At 35.4% G+C, this 21,783-nt stretch overlaps 2 protein-coding genes across 3 annotated transcripts in view; both read right to left on the bottom strand.

Annotated features, from left to right (window-relative positions):
• LOC130839970 (RAD52 motif-containing protein 1-like) overlaps nt 1-21,783 on the bottom strand; it is a 371,059-nt gene that overhangs the window by 44,124 nt on the left and 305,152 nt on the right. The gene's annotated exons all lie outside the window — the stretch shown is intronic.
• The window catches only part of LOC130840237 (EF-hand calcium-binding domain-containing protein 13-like), a 162,482-nt gene continuing 151,406 nt past the window's right edge, over nt 10,708-21,783 (bottom strand). Inside the window, 2 exon segments of the mRNA XM_057715538.1 lie at nt 10,708-10,790; nt 14,053-14,157. Of these exon segments, the coding sequence (XP_057571521.1) occupies nt 10,708-10,790; nt 14,053-14,157 (188 nt within the window).

The following is a 21,783-nucleotide window of genomic DNA, read 5'->3' on the forward strand; positions in this document are numbered from 1 at the left end:
ACCATACTGTCTTGATCACTATGGCCTTGTAGTATAGTTTGAAGTCAGGAAGCCTGATTCCACCAACTCCATTTTTCCTTCTCAAGATTGCTTTGGCTATTCGGGGTCTTTTGTGTTTCCATACAAATCGTAAGATTTCTTGTTCTAGTTCTGTGAAAAATGCCTTTGGTAATTTGATCGGGATTGCACTGAATCTGTAAATTGCTTTGGGTAGTACAGACATTTTCACAATGTTGATTCTTCCAATCCAGGAACATGATATATCCCTCCATCTGTTTGTGTCGTCTTTCATTTCTTTCATTAGTGTCTTAAAGTTTTCTGCATACAGATCTTTTGCCTCCTTAGGCAGGTTTATTCCTAGGTATTTTATTCTTTTTGTTGCAATGGTGAATGGGAGAGTTTCCTTCATTTCTCTTTCTGCTCTTCCATTGTTAGTGTATAGGAATGCAAGAGATTTCTGTGCATTAATTTTGTATCCTGCTACTTTACGAAACTCATCAATTAGTACTAGCAGTTGTCTGGTAGAGTCTTTAGGGTTTTCTATATATAATATCATGTCATCTGCAAAGAGTGACAATTTGACTTCTTTTCCAATTTGGATTCCTTTTATTTCTTTTTCTTCTCTGATTGCTGTGGCTAAAACTTCCAAAACTATGTTGAATAACAGTGGTGAGAGTGGACACCCTTGTCTTGTTCCTGTTCTTAGAGGGAATTCTTCCAGTTTTTCTCCATTGAGAACGATGTTGGCTTTTGGTTTATCATATATGGCTTTTATTATGTTGAGGTAATTTCCTTCTATGCCCATTTTCTGGAGAGCTTTTATCATAAATGGATGCTGAATTTTGTCAAAAGCTTTTTCTGCATCTATTGAAATGATCATATGGTTTTTATCCTTCAATTTGTTGATATGATGTATCACGTTGATTGATTTGTGTATATTGAAGAATCCTTGCATCCCAGGGATAAACCCCACTTGATCATGGTGTATGATTTTTTTAATGTGCTGTTGGAGTCTGTTAGCTAGCATTTTGTTGAGGATTTTTGCATCTATATTCATCAGTGATATTGGTCTGTAGTTTTCTTTTTTTGTGACGTCTTTGCCTGGTTTTGGTATCAGGGTGATGGTGGCCTCGTAGAATGAGTTTCGGAGTGTTGCTCCTTCTGCAATATTTTGGAAGAGTTTGAGAAGGATAGGTGTTAACTCTTCTCGAAATGTTTGACAGAATTCGCCCGTGAACCCATCTGGTCATGGGCTTTTGTGTGTTGGGAGATTTTTAATCACAGCCTCAATTTCCGTACTTGTGATTGGTCTGTTCATGGTTTCTATTTCTTCCTGGTTCAGTCTTGGAAGATTGTACTTTTCTGAGAATGTATCCATTTCCTCCAGGTTATCCAATTGATTGGCATATAGTTGCTTGTAGTAGTCTCTCATGATGTTTTGTATTTCTGAGATGTCCGTTGTTACTTCTCCCTTTTCATTTCTAATTCTGTTGATTTGCATCTTCTCCCTTTTTTTCTTGATGAGTCTGGCTAATGGTTTATCAATTTTGTTAATATTCTCAAAAACCAGCTTTTAGTTTTATTTATTTTTGCTATGGCTTCCTTCCTTTCTTTTTCATTTATTTCTGATCTGATCTTTATGATTTCTTTCCTTCTGCTCACTTTGGGGTTTCTTTGTTCTTCTTTCTCTAGTTGTTTGAGGTGTAAGGTTAAGTTGTTTATTCGATCATTTTCTTGTTTCTTAAGGTAGGACTGTATTGCTATAAACTTCCCTCTTAGAACTGCTTTTGCTGCGTCCCATAGGTTTTGGGTTGTTGTGTTTTCGTTGTCATTTGTTTCTAGATATTTTTTGATTTCCTCTTTGATTTCTTTAGTGATTTCTTGGTTGTTTAGGAGTGAATTGTTTAGCCTCCATGTGTTTGTATTTTTTGCAGTTTTCTTCCTGTAATTGATATCTAGTCTCATGGCATTGTGATCTGAGAAGATGCTTGATATGATTTCAATTTTCTTGAATTTGCCGAGGTTTGATTTGTGACCCAAGATGTGATCTATCGTGGAAAATGTTCCGTGTGCACTTGAGAAGAAAGTGTATTCTGTCGTTTTTGGATGGAATGTCCTATAAATATCACTTAAGTCGAGATGGTCTAAAGTGTCATTTAAAGCTTGTGTGTCCTTATTTATTTTCTGTTTGGATGATCTGTCCATTGATGTAAGTGGGGTGTTCAAGTCTCCCACTATTATTGTGTTACTGTCGAAGTCCCCTTTTATGGCTGTTAGCATTTGCCTTATGTATTGAGGTGCTCCTATATTGGGGGCATAGATATTTACCATTGTGATATGTTCTTCTTGAATGGATCCCTTGATCATTATGTAGTGTCCTTCCTTGTCTCTTGTAATAGTCTTTACTTTAAAGTCTAATTTGTCTGATATGAGTATTGCTACTCCAGCTTTCTTTTGATTTCCATTTGCATGGAATATCTTTTCCCATCCCTTTACTTTCAGTCTATATGTATCCCTTGGTCTGAAGTGGGTTTCTTGTAGGCTGCATATAGAAGGGTCTTGTTTTTGTATCCATTCAGCCAGTCTGTGTCTTTTGCTTGGAGCACTTAATCCATTCACATTTAAAGTGATTATTGACATGTGTGTTCCAATTACCATTTTCTTAATTGTTTTGGGTTTGTATTTGTAGGTGTTTTCCTTTTCTTGTGTTTCCTACTTAGAGAAGTTCCTTTAGCAGTTGTTGTAAGGCTGGTTTGGTGGTGCTGAATTCTCTTCACTTTTGCTTGTCTGGAAAGCTTTTGATTTCTCCCTCAAATCTGAATGAGATTCTTGCTGGGTAGAGTATTCTTGGCTGTAGGTTTTTCTCTTTCAGGACTTTCAGTATATCCTGCCATTCCCTTCTGGCCTGCAGAGTTTCTGTAGAAAGGTCAGCTGTTATCCTTATGGGTTTTCCTTTATATGTTATTTGCTGCGTTTCTCTTGCTGCTTTTAATATTTTTTCTTTGTGTTGAATTGTCATTAGTTTGATTAATATGTGCCTTGGTGTACTTCTCCTTGGGTTTATTCTGTGTGGGACTCTCTGTGCTTCTTGGACTTGGTGAATTATTTCCTTTCCCATGTTGGGGAAGTTTTCCACTCTAACCTCTTCAAATATTTTCTCAGACCCTTTCTTGTTTTCTTCTTCTTCTGGGATGCGTATAATTCGAATGTTGCTATGCTTAATGTTATCACTGAGGTCTCTGAGACTGTCTTCTAATCTTTTTATTCTTTTTTCTTTTTCCTGCTCTGTGGCGTTTATTTCCCCCATTCTATCTTCCAAGCCACTTATTTGTTCTTCTGCCTCAGTCATTCTGCTGGTTATAGCAACTAGAGTATTTTTAATTTCAGTTATTTTGTTATCCATTGCTGTTTGTTTTTCTGAGTTCTTATGAACTGTTTCTTGTACTTTCTCTATTTTGTTATTGAGATTTTGTATCATTTTTACTATCATTACTCTGAATTCTTTTTCATGCATTTTTCCTATTTCCTCCTCATTTATTTGGTCTTGGGGGTTTTTTTTCCTGCTCCTTTGCCTGCATGGTGTTTCTTTGTTTCCTCATGGTTGTCCAAACTTTTGGGGTTGCTTGTCCTGGCGATAGAGGTGTTTATAGAAGACTGTGCAAGCCTCAGACTAATGTCCAAGTATTGGATTAAACGAATATTAAGTCTAGGAAACACATACATGTATAAGACACACAATTACTGAATCCGTTAGGACATAAGGCTCTAGAAAGACCTGACAGAACCCCAGTGTGCTATCAGATATTCAAAGAGAAACCCAACAGAAATTGACAATTGAAACAGAACAAATGAGAGACAAAAGCAAAAGCGAACAAACAAACAAATAACACCTTACACATACAAACATTAATCCAGGGAGATTTTTTAAGCTAGAATCAAATATAGAAAAGAGCCAGAGTACCACCAGAGAGAATGGAGATTCTCAGAATATAATTAGACAACTGTAATAAGAACTAAGATAAAGACAAAAGCCTAATATTAACTACCACGGCAGTGCGTCATCTGGAGAATAGAGCAAGGAGTCTGAGCAGACCGATAGTGTTGCTTATAAGTATGTTAACATAAAATAAACTTAAAAAGGCTGGAAGAGAGGGGAACAGAAGAGCGTAATGTGGTTGGAAATATGCAAATAAAAAGAAAGGAATAGAAATGTATAAAAGATAGGGATGAAAGGAAAGTATGAGAGATATTTTGTCCGTACTACCAAAAACTTAGTTAGATATAGAAGTATATAAAAAGGCAAAAAAAAAAAAAAAAAAAAGATCATTGAAAAATTATGTTATAAAACTTGTAGATCCCTTAGGGCTAAGATCGTATTTAATAAAGAAAAAAAAAAAAAAAAAAAGAGAGAGGAAAAGAAAAAGAAAAAAAAAAAATCCAGAACTGATCCCAGAAAGGAACAGTTCAATAGGTATTGACACTACTATTTCTGTTTCCTTAGCGTCTCAGCTGTAAGTGTCCTTCTCCTTGCCTTGGGTTTTTTTGCATTATTCTGTGACCAGCAGAGGTTCCTTTATTGTTCGTCTGTAAGCATCGGTGTGTGGGGAGGGAGAGGGTACAATAGTGGTTCCTTCTCCTGGGAGTGAGTGAGCAGTGGCGCACTGTTGTTTCAGTCGGGCTTGGAGGTGCCTGTTGCAGAGGGACGCTGGTGGCTCAGGCGTAAACAGAAAGCCTTAGAGTTGGGCCTCTCTCGGGTTTTTTGTTGTTGTTGTTGTTGTTGTTTTTTTCTCCCGGCAGCCTCCCTGCTGCTGGCGTTGCAAAGGGTTTTAATCTAGCCCCGCCCGAGCGCCTGAGGGTGCTTGTTATCCCTGAGCAGCTTAGGTGGCCCACGGGTGTCTCTCCACTGCCTGTTGCAGAGGCGCCGAAAGAGAGAGAGAGAGGCTATGCAGGCGGCCCCCCCCGCCCCGTGAGCCTGCAGCCTCCAGCTGCCATCATGGCCGGGCAGCTCTCAGGCACGGGCACTCCTCTCCGCAGACCTCCTCCCTCCTGTCCTCTCGGTCCGTCACCCTACCGGCAACAATGTTTCTCACCCTGAACCAGCTCTCCGGTTCCCACGCTCCCACTCCCGGACCCTCCGTTCAGCCGCAGATCGGCATCTCGGTCTGGGAACGCTGAGCTGCGCTGTGGACCCTCGGTATATTTCTCACTCCCTCCCGTCTGCCACAGCTCCGCTGCTTCACCCTCTTTGAGCCGTCATAGATGCCTCCCTACCGGCTATGTCGGGCTCCCCGCAGTCCTTTCTGGTGTCCGAGGCCATCTGCTGCTGTTCAGCTGGTTCTCTGTGGGAATTACTGCATCCTTCTGTGCATTCCCAATGCATCTGTGGAAAGGGATGCACTCCACGTCTCTCTACTTCGCCGCCATCTTTTCTCTCCTAAAGTTTTTTTTTTTTTTACCCGAAATGCAGGAATTTTGCTTCCCATGAAAAATGTTCTCATAAATACTCCAAAGCCTGGCAATGAAGATATGTTTTTCTTCTCTTCTTTCCAAGACCCAATTAAACAGAGTAAAATAAAGAGAGAGGGAAATAAACTAATAACAACAAAAAGAATAAGTGGAAAAAAATAAGTGGAAATAAGTAGAAGAAAAGTTTATGAAAGTCAGAGAACAAATTAAAGTATGTTCATTCATCTTTTCATTCATTAAACATTTGTTATGTCCTATTATGTAAGAGACACTAGACTATGTGCTAGGGATACAGCAGTGAACAAAAGAGAAAACGTCCCTATCAAGTATTTCATATGCTACTTTGGGAAGATATGGAATAAAAAAGTAAACAAATAAATACAATAAATAAAACAGAGTACAGGTAACCAAGTCTAGACTATCCAAAGGAGGGTGAGAAATCAATAAAAAGGAGGTACTCTTAGAAACTAAAAATATCACCAAACTTAAAAAAAAAAAGTCTTCAGAGAGACACAAGCACCTTTCATCTGAAACAGTCCACAGAGTTCTAAGTAAAATGAATGAAAAAGACCCACAATTAGACACATCATTGTGAAATTTCAGAACTCCAAGATAAGGAAAAGTTCTCAACTTTAAATAGAAAAGAAATAACAATCACAAAAGAACAATCCTCAGCTTGTTATCAAACTTCTCATCAATTACATTGAATTCTCATTAGTAATGGATCAAGGTTGTAAAAATTCTGAAGGAAAATTATTTTGAACCTAAAATTCTATTTCCAGACAAACTCATTATAGACAATCTATAATGGAATGCAGTTCATGCAATAGATGGGATAAGTAAGAAGCTGAAAAATGTTAGCAATGTGGCAAAGAAGCAATTGTTTCTTCGTTTTACAAGAAAAAAAGAAAAAAAAAGGTCAGTAGAAATTTGAGGGAGAAAAAAGCAATAGTCTACATATGAACAAAATTTAAATGTGATATAATTTTGAGGTATTAGTAATGAATTAAAAAAAAAAGGATGTATTTGATCTTAACCCTAGAAACATTCTCCTTTGGGCAGGACAAATGTCATGACCCTGGCAGAAGTAAATATAATGTCAGCCTGCAAACAGTCTCAGAAATTTTAAAAAGTATATATATACATATATATATAGAACTACATACATATATGTTTATAATAGCTATAGAGTTATAACAATATTCATTAGTGTTCAACTTTTAGAATAAATCTTTAGCCAAAGTATAGAAGATACAATTGTGGTTATGAACCAGAATAGAATGCAGATGTTATTAACCTTGACAATAAAAGAGTAAAACTAAAAAATTGCTGGAGAATTTAGAGGAGGAGGAGGATTAAAGGTGCTAATATTCTTAGATTCTGTGATAGAGAGTCAAGAGATACTGTCAAAAGAGTATAGCATAAGAAATAGAGGTCAGTGCTTATTATTTAAAGTTACCAACTCATTCAACAGAAGTAAAACTAATCTCTTAAGTATGACAGTTTGAGAAATGAAAGGAAGTGGAGGTTGTGTTAGGAGCTAAATCTTCATCATCAAAAGCAGGGAGTCAATAGCTAATATCGAGATCAGCAGATCTCAAAGTGTTATTCTAGTCCCTAGGAGTCCCCAAGATCCTTTCAGGGGGTCTGCAAAATCAAAACTATTTTTGTAATAATAACAAGATATTATTTGCCTTTTTTATTGTGTTGACATTTGCACTGAAGGTGCAAAAGCAATAGTAGGTAAAACTGATGGCATCTCATCACAAATCAAGGCAGAGGCACCAAACAGTATAGTAGTCATTATATTCTTCGCTGCCATGCATGTGCAGTAAATAATAATAATGATAATAGGCAGTTTTACTTAAGAATGTCTTAGGGACTTCCCTGGTGGCACAGTGGTTAAGAATCTGCCTGCCAAAGCAGGGGACATGGGTTCCAGCTATGGTCCAGGAATATCCCACATGCTGCAGAGCAACTAAGCCTGTGCACCACAGCTACTGAACCTGTGCCCTAGAGCCCGAGGGCCACAACTACTGAGCCCATGTGCCACAACTACTGAAGCCTGCGTGCCTAGAGCCTGTGCTCTGCAATAAGAGAAGCCACTGCAATGAGAAGCCTGTGCGCCGCAACAAAGAGTAGTCTCTGCTCGCCACAACTTGGGAGAAGCCCGCGTGCAGCAACAAAAACAACACCCAATGCAGCCAAAAATAAATAAATAAATAAATAAATAAATAAATATTTTTAAAAAGATTGTCTTAAGTATATCTTTAAAAATACTCTCCACGATGAAACTGAAGTACAGAAAGTACTTCTGCTACATACTAAACTAAAAGAGCTTTCTTGAGGAAAAGCACACTGTGATGGAGTTAGCTGTGAGCTGAATTAGCTACATTTTTGTTTTTTAACTATTTGGCCATGCCATGTGGCATGTGGGATCTTAGTTACCCGACCAAGGATTGAACCTGCACCCGCTGTATTGGAAGTACAGAGTCCTAACCACTGGGCAGCCAGGGAAGTCCCTGAACTAGCTACTATTTTCATGGATACCATGAATACAAAACTCAATCATCCAATATTTTCCAAATAACCAAAGAATTATTTTTAAAATCCATTTGATAAGGATAAAAATCCATTTGATAAGCAAAATAAAGAGATTTTAATGCTATAAAGTATGAAGTTCACTAATGGGCTTTCAAATTCTATACTACAATTAACCATTTGGAAACTATCACTAGTTAAATTTTGGTGTACTCTCAAGGAATATCTACAATTATCTAAAAAGGAATATCTACAATTATCTAAAAATTCTCTTCTTTTACAAATATATACTGTGTGAGGCCAGATTTTCATCATATATGTCAACCAAAAAAACCTAACAACAGATTGAACACAGAAACAGATATGAGAATCCAACCAGACATTAAAGTAATTGACAAAAATGTAAAACAATGCTTTTTCTCACTATTTAAAAAAATTTTATTAAAAGTATGACTTTTTTTAAACATGTAATAGATTTTAAAATAAATTCTTAAGTAAATGTTTTAAAATTTTCTCAGTTCTAATATGGTAAATATGAACAGATAAAATGCACATATACAAAAGCTCTTTGGGATCCTCAATAATTTTTAAGAATTTTTGTGAGTGGATATCAAAAGGATTGAAAGTTACTACTAGAGATAAATCAGCATATAGCATTATAGGTATTTACTTAAAGACATGGCAGTGATTATTAAAGAGCTAAAACCAAGAGCATTTAAAAGTGGTTTTCTCAAGGGGAGTAAGATTGGAGGTGGGGAAAGATAGAATAAGGGACTGTTTCATTTTATTTTTAGCTTCAGATGCCTTTTAATTTTAAGCAATTTTAATGGTTAAAAAAACCCAAATTTAATTAAAAAAACAAATTAATAAAATACAAGGAAAAATAAAAATAGAGAAGATAATGGAAAACAGCATTACTGTTTTTATCAATCTTTGCATGGTATCTTTTTGCTCACCTTTAAGCATCTTTACAGCCCCTATCAATGTTTTCACATCCATATCTTCAACAGCTATGAGATCAATTCACATATATAAGCGTGGATACTTAAAAAGCAATTCATATTTGGTAATTTTCAGAAGTTCCTCTAGAATTTTCTCACCCACTGTGTCTATTTCCTCACTTCTAGAACAAAATATAATACTACCTATCTCATAGGCTTTGAGTAAGCATTTTAAAAGACAGAGTAAGTGCTTAGACCTATGCCTGGAATACTATATGTGCTTAATAAATGATAGCCATTAGTTTTATCATTTTAAAATTAATAGAACCAGAATCTATACCTTTTCTTCTAATACAAAGAGACAGCCATACCATATTTTTTTTCTATTTTAAAGTTTTTGATATAACACGGATGATTATAACACCTCTTAAATATAAAATCTAATTTGTTAGTTTTCTGATCTTAACTCTAGATGTAATATATGTCTTAGGAGCTTATCATAATGGTCCAGATAATAGCTTTTCATAAAGAGAAGGCAAATATTCTTATATACATGGAGAGAAAAAACTCTGTAGTCAATGTTTTTGCTCTTCACATATGGTAATGTCTATAAAAATGTTAAGTTAGGATGTTATTATTTTAATTAGCAAACAGTTAACAAGTCATGGCAGCATGACCTGTTACCCACTGGCTTCCATAGATGTGCCAGGTGTGGAAAGAAAGCAAACAAAAATCTCAATTGTACAGTGAAGGGATATATAAATGCAGTATACATGCACACACATATAATTTTTGGAACTATAATTATTAGACCAAGAGATTATGAAGCAATGTTAAAAATCTTTAGTAATATGCTCTCAGTCTCTATATAACATAACTGATGCAAATAAGTCATTCAATTTCTGATTATTTGCCAGGACAATAAGAAGGTTTCTTAAGTTCCTTTTGGATTAATCTTAGCTAACTAGGATTTTTAAGTTTTGTTCTGTGAATTAAAGAATTTTAATAATTTTTAATGTAAAATAATACCTATCTATAATATTTTATCATTTTTAAAGGGTATACACTTACTGGAACACATAGCTGAGTTTAGAACAATAATCCCCAAACCAATTGACAGTATTTTTCCAGATTCGTTACACATAGGAAATTGATGTTGGAGCCACGACAAAGAGGTCATTGAATACTATGCTAAACCACTTTATTTACTTAGCTGATGTCACCAAGATAGTGGGATAGGAGAGCCCAGCCTCTGTCTTCCAACAAAGATAAACGATGTCTCCCCCAAACAAAAACAACTCTGGGAGAACTATGGAATCCACTGAAGAAACTTCAGCAACGTAGTGGAACAAAAAACCCCTGAGAATAATCACACAAAAAAGGAAGGAAGATAGCTTTATTTTGCCTGCATCATTCCATCTCCCAAGCTGTATTTGCTCAGTGCCAAGAGGGAGCTTCCCAGCTAGAAAGAATTCTCCTCACCAGGAAAGGAAAAGTAGAGTGAGCAACCAGGTTTTCCCAGCCTTTTGGAACACTGCACAAACATCTTGTTTCCATTTCACCCCACCCAGAGAATGTCAAAGCTGAGACAAAGCTAAGACGCATAGAGAGGGCTAGGAACAAGGAGGAAAAACTGGGGCTACCAATAGCAACCACACAGCAGGAGTGACCATGGTTCCCAGTGACCTGCTCTGCAGACAAACCCAGCAGCTTCTGCCACTGAAGAAACCAAGGGCTACAAAAGCCATCCACAGATTCCCTACAGATTTAACTGGCTTTCAGCCCACAGGTTTTCACCTTCACTTACATCACCTCCTTGAGTCCCTCCATGCTCCTCCAAAGCTGGCAGAATCACACTAAGAGAGTAGATCTTAAATGTTCTCACCACAAAAATACACCGGGGGCGGGGGGGGGACAGGAATTATGTGAGGTGGTAGATGTGTTAACTGACTTTATTGTGATAATCATTTCACAATATTTATGTATACAAAATCATCATGTTGTATACCTTAAACTTATGTGATGTTAGATGTCAATAATATCTCAGTAAAGTTGGGGAAAATCCATGATATTTTGATGTACTAGCAATGAATAACTGGAAATTGAAAATTGTAAATATTTTGAATTGTTGGTACATTTATAATAGTACCAACAACCATGAAATATTCAGATATAAATCAAAGAAAATATGTGCAAGATGGGTGTACTAAATACTAAAAACTATGAAACTCCCATGAGAGGAGTCAGACTTAAATAAATGGAGAGAGACACCTTATCATAGATTGGAAGACTCAATACTGTTAGGTTGTCAATTTTCCCAAACTGATTGATAGATTAAATGCAATCCCAGTAAAATACTAGCAAGAATTTTTGTGGAAATTGAAGCTAATTCTAAAATTTATATGGAAAAGCAAAAAACAATAAACTAGAATACCCAAGACAATCTTGCACAAAAAAAGAATAGACATGAGAATGACAGTTCCTAATTTCAAGCTCTAATATAGAGATATAGTAAAGGATAGACACAAAAATCAATGGAACTGAATAGATCATCCAGAAATGGAGCCACACACATATAGCCAACTTATTTTCAACAAAGGGTCAAAGTCAATTCAATGAATAAAGAATAGTCCTTTCAACAAATGGTGCTGGATCAACTGAATGTTCACGTGTAAAAAAAAAAAGAACCTCATTCTATAAAAAGTTAATCCAAAATGATTGAAGACTTAAATGTAAAATCTAAAACCATAAAACTTCTAGAACGGTGCTTGTGCTGTCCTTTATGCTAGCTATTAGTCACATGTGGCTACTGAACTCCTGAAATGTATGTTGTCTGCATTGAGGTATGACATAAGAGTAAAATATCCAACAGATTTCAGTCTTAGTATGAAAATGGAAAGCAAAATATTTCATTAATAAGTTTGTATATTGACTAGAAGTTTAAATAATAATTTTCAGATTATTTGAGTTAAATATAATCTACTCTAATATTAATTTTACATCTTTTAAAAAATTAATTAATTTATTTGCTGTGTTGGGTCTCCACTGCTGCATTCGGGCTTCTTTCTCTAGTCATGGCAAGTGGGGGCTACTCTTTTGTGGTGGCTTCTCTTATTGTGGAGCACGGGCTCTAGGCATGCGGGCTTCAGTAGTTGTGGCATGTGGGCTCAGTAGTTGTGGCTATTGGGCTTAGCTGCTCTGCGGCATGTGGGACATTCCTGGACCAGGGCTCGAACCCCTGCATTGGCAGGCAGATTCTTAACAACTGTGCCACCAGGGAAGTCAACTTCTACATTTTATTAATGTGGCTACTAGAACATTTAAAATTACATATGAAGATTACATTATACTATATAAAGATTGTCTTATATCTGCATTACAGGACAACATTGTTCTAGAAGAAAATACAGGAGAAAATCTTTGTATCCTGAGGTTAGGTAAAGATTTCTTAGATACCACACAAAAAATCACTATCCGTAAAAAATTATAAATTCTTCAAAGACACTGGTAAGAAAAGGGATAAGTAGTGGAATTGGAAGAAATGTTTTCAAAATATATACCGGACTTGTATCTAAAATATATAAAAGATTTTCAAAAGTCAATAATCAGGAAAAAAAAAACAATCAAAAAGCGGGCAAAAATATTTGAGCAGACACTTCAGAAAAGATAATAAGCAGATAGCAAATAAGAATTTGTTGCTCAACATCATCTGTCAATAGGAAAATGCAAATTAAAGCCACAATGAAATACTGCTACACACATATTATGATGGCTAGGAAAAAAGAAACTGACATTACCAAGGCTATCAAAGCTGAAGAACAACTGAAATGCTTATTTCAGTGATGGTACAGCCACTCTGGAAAAGCAGTGGCAGTTTTATTTTATCAAGTTAAACATGTACTTACCATAAATGCCAGAAATCCTACTTCTAAGTATTTTCCAAAAGAAATTAAAATTCACGTTCACCTGTAAGAACCTACAGGTTTGAATTTTGTAATGATTTTATTTATAATTGCCCAAAACTAGAACAACCCAATATTTCATATCAGGAGAAAGGATAAAACAGTGTTGTTAAATTCATACAATGAAAGGAAGTAACTACTGATACTTTCAAACCCATGGATGAGTCTTAAAAACATGTTGAGAAAAGAAGCTGTTTATTAAGATTACATACATTACATAGTATTATACTGTAAGATTCCACTTACATTACATCCTATAACAGGCAAAAGTAATCAAAGATGCTAAAAGTGTGACAGTAATATGGTTTGCCTCTTGGAAGGGACGAGTGGTAAGAAGCATGATGGAATTACCAGGGAATACCAGCTATATTCTGACTGCAGTGTGATTTATGGAAGTATATTTGCCAAAACTCATTATATTGTAACCTTAATCTGTAGTTTTATTGTATGTAAATTATAGGTTACTTTTTAAAGTGCAAAAGTTGGGTCAAAAATATAGGCTTGAGACTTCCCTGGTGGCGCAGTGGTTAAGAATCTGCCTGCCAACGCAGGGGATATGGGTCTGATCCCTGGTCCAGGAATATCCCACATGCCGCAGAACAACTACTGAGCCTGCACTCTAGAGCCCACGAGCCACAACTACTGAGCCCACATGCTGCAACTACTGAAGCCCGTGTGCCTGGAGCCCGCGCTCCACAACAAGAGAAGACCATGCCCCACAACGAAGAGTAGCCCCTGCTCACTGCAACTAAAGAGAAGCCCGCACACAGCAAGGAAGATCCAACAAAGCCAAAAAGTAATAAATAAATAAAGTTCTAAAATATATACATATATGCGTGTGTGTGTGTAGGCTGTGTGTAGTAATTGGAGGTTTTTGAATAGTAGGGTAGCACATTAAAAGCTGTGCTTCAGAAAGAATTATCTGGCAGCATAGTGAATCAGTTTCTAATGTCTATGAAGTCTACTATCTCTCAGCCTACCAAATAATAAAAATCAGGACTTTTGTAATGGTATGAAAAAATTTTTAAAAAGATTTAGTCTAGATAATTTAAATTAGTATAGTATCAGAAACTTGCACAGAAAAGTCTCCAAATTAATAACTTGAACAAAAATGATCATAGTGAGATGTTTTAAAGCCTCACAAGTAGCTGAAACGTGTTCTAGTAGATTCTGTTGTTCTTCTTCTGTAGGTTTTACATCCATGTTTTTCAGAATAGCATCCACATTACTGACATCAATTTTCTCTCCTTAGGAAATAAGAACATTATGGGAATAAGGAAAATATCAAGTGTGAAGCTCATGTGTTACAAAATATACAAAAAGAATGTTGCTACAGAAACTACTATAAGTTTAAAAAGCTCATTTTACCTATCCATATCTCTAGTACATAACATAGTATGTAGCACTGCTAGTTATTCAGTAAATATTTGTTAAATGATTTAATTACTTAGTTAACAAACTTTTCACTCACCAATAGATGACCTATCTTTTATTCCATTTTTCTTGTTCACTTTTTTATCAGTTGTAAAATAAGAAACAAGTTAGGTCACAAAGGTAAATGATACCAGAGTAAATTTTATAAAATTTTTAACATAAACATAGAAATTTTGTTAATATTGTTAAAATGGCCATACTACCCAAAACAATATACAGCTTTAATTGTGATCTCTATCAAATTACCCATGACATTTTTCACAGAATTAGATTAATCCTAAAATTTATATGGAACCATAAAACACCCAGAGTTGCTAAAGCAATCCTGAGGAAAAAGAACAAAGCTGGAGGCATAACCCTCCCAGACCTCAGACAACACTACAAAGCTATAGTAATCAAAATAACATGGTACTGGCACAAAAACAGACATATAAACCCACACACCTATGGTCAATTAATCTTTGACAAAGGAGGCAAGAATATACAATGGAGAAAAGATAGTCTCTTCAAGCATGTGATGTTGGGAAAGCTGGACAGCTGCATGTAAATCAATGAAGTCAGGGTACTCCCTCACACCATACACAAAAATAAACTCAAAATGGCCTAGAGACTTAAATATAACACACGACACCATAAAACTCCTAGAAGATAACATGGGCAAAACATTCTCTGACATAAATCACACCCATGTTTTCTGAGGTCAATATCCCAAGGCAATAGAAATAAAAGCAAAGATAAACAAATGGGACCTAATCAAACTTACAAGCTTTTTCACAACAAAGGAAACCATAAACAAAATGAAAAGACACCCTACAGAATGGGAGAAAATATTTGCAAATGATACAATTGACAAAGGCTTAATTTCCAAAATTAAGTGCATACAACTTAATAAAAAAAAAAATGACCCAATCAAAAAATGGGCAGAAGACCTAAATAGACATTTCTCCAAAGAAGAAATACAGATGGCCAATAAGCACAAGAAGAGATGCTCATTATCGTTAATTATTAGAGAAAAGAAAATTAAAACAATGAGGTATTCACACCACACCAATCAGAATGGCCATCATTAAAAAGTCTACAAATCACAAATGCTGGAGAAGGTGTGCAGATAAGGGAACCCTCCTACACTGTTGATGGGAATGTAAATTGGTGCAGCCACTATGGAAAACAGCATGGAGGTTCCTTAAAAAACTAAAAGTAGAGCTACCATATCATCCAACAATCTCACTGCTCAGCATATATCTGGAGAAAACTCTAATTCAAAGAAATACATGCACTCCAATATTCATAGCAGCACTATTTACAATAGCCAAGACATGGAGGCAATCTAAATGTCCATCAACAGATGAATGGTTAAAGAAGATGTGGTACATATATACAATGGACTATTACTCAGCCATAAAAAGGAATGAAATTGAGTTTTTTGTAGTGAGGTGGATGGACCCAGAGTGAAGTAAGTCAGAAAGAGAAAAATAAATACTGCATGCTAACACATATATATGGGATCTAGAAAAATGGTACTGATGAACCTAGTAGCAGGGCAGGAATAAAGATGCAGACATGCAGAAGGGATGTGAGGACACAGAGGGGGAAGGGCAGGCTGGGACATAGGGAGAGAGTAGCACTGACATATGTACACTACCAAATGTAAAATAGATAGCTAGTGGGAAGCGGCTGCATAGCACAGGGAGATCAGCTCAGTGATTTGTGACAATCTAGAGGAGTGGAATAGGGAGGGTGGGAGGCAGGCTCAAGAGGGAGGGGATATGGGGATATAAGTATATGTATAGCTCATTCAGTTTGCTGTACAGCGGAAACTAACACAACATTGTAAAGCAATTATACTCCAATAAAGATATATTAAAAAAAGATGTGGTACATATATACGTGGAATACTACTCAGCGATAAAAAAAAGAATGAAATAATGCCATTTGCAGCAGCACAGATGGACCTAGAGATTATCATACTTAGTGAAGTAAGTCAGAAAGAGAAAGACAGATACTATATGATATCACTTATATGTGAAATCTAAAATAGGATACAAATGAACTTATTTACAAAACAGAAACAGACTCACAGACATAGAAAACAAACTTATGGTTACCAAAGGGGAAAGGGGGTGGGGAAGGGGTAAATCAGAAGTTTGGGATTAGCAGATACAAGCTACTATGTATAAAACAGATAAACAACAAGGTCCTACTGTGTAGCAGAGGAAACTATATTCAATTTCCAGTAATAAACCATAATGGAAAAGAATATGAAAAAGAATGTGTATCTATATGTATAACTAAATCACTTTGCTGTACACCAGAAATGAACACAACATTCTTAATCAACTATATTTCAATTAAAAAAAAGAATAAATGAAGATTCTTGTTTCTAAGACATAATCAATTGCAAAATAAAGCACTTTGAAACAAACAATAGACAAAAAAAAATCAGTATTCATACTATCTTTCAGAACTGAAAATGAGTTCCTTTTTAGGAGATGATGGAGATAAGACATATTCATTCTGCCCATATAAGGAGATAGGGGTAAGACATCTTTTTTTTCCCTGTTATCTAACAAAAATAGACTATTTAAATTTGAAGTATAGTTGATTTACAATGTTGTGTTAATTTCTGCTGTACAGCAAAGTGATTCAGTTATTTATATATATATATATATATATATATATATATATATATATATACTTTCTTTTTTATATTCTTTTCCATCATGGTTTATCACAGGATATTGAATATAAAGGTAGACTTTTAAGCATCCATTTTAGTGAGCTGTCCCTTCCAATTGTGTAAACCAACCAAGAAAAATAAAGCCTATGCCTGATAGTTCATTGGGAGCCCTGGAAGGCAGCAAGACACACAGACTTTCCTGAGAAAACACAGCCAGAGGAAAGTAGAGAAGAAATGGGAGCATTGATATCTAAGAGGGAAAGTCTGAGACAGCCTCCAAAGTTTCCACATCACCAGTACGGCATGAAAGAATAGCAGAACATTTCCTGTGACACAGTGAAAGGAGCAGAGGTTGGTGGGAGAAGAGTCAAAAGCCCCAAAGCAGCCTGACAGTCAAGCTGAGGTGAAGAGCGACAAGTGCCAGGGCAGATTACAAGATAAAATGACAGATGAAAATGCAGGTCATTCAAATGAACACCAGTATATGAATGTATAGCAGTAAATGAGAATCAGAGCAGACATATTATCATAAAGATACCAGAGAACCACGCAGTTCTCTTTCCCTACCGACACCCACATAAGCCTTCCAGAACATAGACACTACCCTCTGGAGAAGGAAAAAGGAGAAAAATCTTTATTTAACTTATAAAAATGTTGATATGAACAGAATTTAACCCAGCAGTTAAGATTACGTTTTCTACCACTTGGAACACAAACTCATGTGTGCAAAACCTCTAATGTCCCTAATTTCTCTAAGTTAAGAAACAGAAAAGTAAAAGCAGTCAAATTTTTGTACACTTGAGATTTTGACTGGAGAAATTTGTACCCTGCAAAATTTATACAACTAACACTCACTAGATTGTAGGCTCCATATGGTCAGGAACTATATTCTGGTAAATGTAAGGAAGCTATAGCCTACTTTGTATTTTTTTTCTCTTGATTTTGTTTCTTTTTGGTTTTGGTTTCCATTTTTCTTGTCATACACCTGAGCACTTCCTCCAGTTGTCAGGCAGAAGTTTAGGATAAGATTCTGCTGGCCTGGTCTTGGTACCTGCTCTACACCATTGAATCACTGGTGTTATCAATATTAGATGATCATCCCTTCCCCTTGGCTCAGCTCTTGCCCTCCTGGATGGGTCCCCCTTGGTTTTCTGTACTGCAGCACATGCGCCAGAGCACTTGGCTATAAGTGCCATCTGTTCTCTATCCACAGAATGGCTTCCTTTTGCCACTAAGATCTTGGAGACCTACTCGGGTTTCCTCTGCATTTGGTCATCCCTGCTTTGACTTCTTAACTGCAGTAACCTGACTGCGGCTGCTCAGGTCCCCATCCTGCCCCTTTGTGTCCTCTCTGCTCTTCTACACCACACACACACCCACACACACAGTCCTTCCACTCAGAATGTTTTTCCTACCTATCCTGGCCATCTCCCCTGTATAATTAATTCTGTTTTCACTGACTGAGTCATTTGGTCATGTTTCCTCCACCTCCACCCCCCATCTAGTTGCCTGTAAGTATCAATCAGGCTCTTCTTCTTTTGAGCTCCCTTGCCTGTGGAACATTGTCTGGTCCTACCTGTGGTTCCCATCACTTCCCCATCACCCTCCTTAATTAACTTAGTGCCTGTCTCATGTTTAATCAATCACATCACCAAAAAGGGGAGGGCGAGATAACTTTTTTTTCACACTTTATAATCATATAAAAATAGTAGAAAAATTGCTAATGGTTGGGTTTTTCCATAATTTTCAACATTACGGATTATTTTTTGGTTTTGTTTGCAAGTTAAAGGATATGTCATTGTTTCTTTAACAAACAATAATGCACCATGTTGCTATGCATAAAATTTTCTTCTATTTAAGGTTGAAAATTCTGCTTTCATAACACTGTAAAAAAAAAAGAGATTTGTATTTTTTAAATACAATTTACAAACATTTAACAGTCACTGTAATTCACCATATTAACAGAATAAAGGACAAAAACAAAACTATCATCTTAGAAGATAGAAAAGGAATTTTACAAAATTAACAATCATTTATGATTAAAAAAAAAACTGTCAGTTAACTGGAAAGAGTAAAATTTCTTCAAACAGGGCCTTAAAAAAAAAAAAAAAAACTACAGCTAACATACTTAATGGTGAAAGACTGAATGTTTTACCCCTAAGATCAGAATAAGGCAAGCTGCCCATTCTCAGCACTTCTGTTCAACATTATATTGGAGGAACAAGCCAATAAAATAAGGCAAGGACAAGAAAAAGAAATAAAAGGCATGGAGAATGGGAAGAAAGTAGTAAAACTGTATGTATTTGCAGAGTACATAGTTGTTTACATAGAAAATCCTAAAGAATCTACCAAAACACCAGGACTGATAAGAGAATTTAGTCACAGGGAACATAAATAGATTCTATTTTATCATATTAGCAGCAAACAATTGTTCCATTTTATTCTTCAAAAGGACATTTCCAAATTGTCTTCTGAAGAACACAGGAGAAAATAATACGTGTGATAAAAAGGATTCTGTACCAACTTGAGGCTACCCTTGAGAAATGAGTGTGTTAGTAAAGATAGTAGGATCGAAAATGGTGATAGGAGATTCAACTGTAACTTAATATTACTATTCCTTTAAAAAACAAAAAACTAAATGTCCAAGGCAAATATAGGAAACTATTAAAATTTGTTAAATCTATTATTTTCTATATTTTTCTCTGTTTGAAATATTTCATAATTTATCATTTCTAAAATTATCAAAATAAAACAAAAAATAGAGTTCTGTGATATTCTAGTAGATTGATTCTGCTATGAATCAAATATATCAAATTCTTAAATATATATAGTCTTTAATAGTCTAGCATCAGAGAAATTTGTTTGTTTTCTACTTCAGTGTTTTCCAAATTTAGCCACTGACCTCACTTTTATGACATACCAATAAATATCCAGGGCCAGCATTCACAGACAGCAGTTTTTGATATGCTGCTTCATAAATTTACCCAATCACTTCCCAAAAAAATTTGAAGAATTTTTCAATGAAAAATAAATGTATTTAAATTAGAAATAAAAATTTAAAAATGAGAGGACGATAATAAATAACAAACAAAACCAATATAGTTACAGTTATTAAGTATTAAATTTAAGTCTGAACTTGCTGGTAGTTAAGGTGTAAAAGGGAATTCAGGTTATTACCTACACAAAGGAAAACACTGGTCTTTGGGAGAGAGAAAGTTTCTTCTGATACTAAATTTCAAGAGACATTTTTCACCAAATAGCATAATGGACAATCTCTTCAGAAGATACAGTGACAATTTTAATATGTTTTCTCTCTCTTGGTTTTGAGATATAATCGACATACAGCACTGTATAAGTTTAAGGTACATAGCATAACGATTTGACTTATATACATCATGAAATGATTACCAAAATAAGTTTAATGAACATCCATCACCACATGTAAATGAAATGAAAGAAAAAGAAACAATTATTTTCCTTGGGATGAGAACTCTTAGGATTTATTTTCTTAATTTTTATATATAACATATAGCAGTATTAATTGCATTAACTGTATTGTACATAACATCCCTAGTACTAACTTATCTTACAACTGGAAGTTTGTACCCTTTGACCACTTTCCTCCACTTTCCCCTCTTCCCACCTCCTGCCTTTGGCCACCACAGATCTGATCTTTTTTACGAGTTTGTTTGTTTGCTTGCTTGCTTATTTGTTTTTGAAGTATAACTGACCTGCAACACTATGTTAGTTTCTGGTATATAAGATAGTGATTCAATATTTCTATATATTATAAAATGAACGCCATGATAAGTCTAGTTACCACTTGTCACTACACAAAGCTATTACATTATTATTTGATATGATTGTTTTTAATGTAAGTTCTCAAAATCACATGAGGTATTTTATTAGGAAGTTGCCCCAAAGAAGGCACTTCTACAAAATATTTCTCTATAAATATTTTTAGTTTGTCAAAGCTATAATGTGTACCTATCCAAAAGTAGGTGGAAATGATCAAAGAAGTAAACCTTGAGCTTCTGCAATCATAGGACATTTTAAAATGTACAATATGAAGTGATTTGGAAGTGGATATGGTTTTGGCTTGAAGTTAGAATTATTCTTCCCACCTAAATATGCAAAATATAAAACGTTCTTTCCTTTTCAGTACCATAGGGCAAAAAAAAACAGCTCATCAGAAAACACAGAGGCCTGATATTACAGATATACTATGCAAACCAAATGAAGAAAAGGATTTTCAACATTATATTTGAAAAACATTGTACTAAAATTAAACTTTGAGTTAGTGTACAATGAGAGACTGAAAAAAAGGGGAGCCCATTCAAAGAAATACCCAAGGAAAACAAAGTTAAAATAACAAAATAAAAGAAATTCAAACCTGAACAAAAATTCTCCTAATAGTAACAAGGGTTTTCATCAGTTTCTCAGTGAAGAGTTATAAATTAGTATCAGAAACCCACTATTTATCATATGTTAATATGTCATGCAATTACACTTTAGAAAAAATAGAGTAATTTGCAAACAGCCTAATTCCAAGTATCGGTTCAGTAATATTTAATTAATATAATTTCTGTCTTCATATGATCCTTAGTGAAAGACAATTGCAGTCAAGACTGGTGCTCAGACTAGGCAGCAGAGGTAATCAGTTCTCTCTAAAGCTCAAAGTGTTTTTCCGTTGTGCTACACATCTGACATATGTGGAACAATGACATTACAAAATTCTGCCAATGTTAAAGCAGCTTAAGAC

This window comes from Hippopotamus amphibius, chromosome 17, assembly GCF_030028045.1.
Source record: "Hippopotamus amphibius kiboko isolate mHipAmp2 chromosome 17, mHipAmp2.hap2, whole genome shotgun sequence".
NCBI lineage: Eukaryota > Metazoa > Chordata > Mammalia > Artiodactyla > Hippopotamidae > Hippopotamus > Hippopotamus amphibius.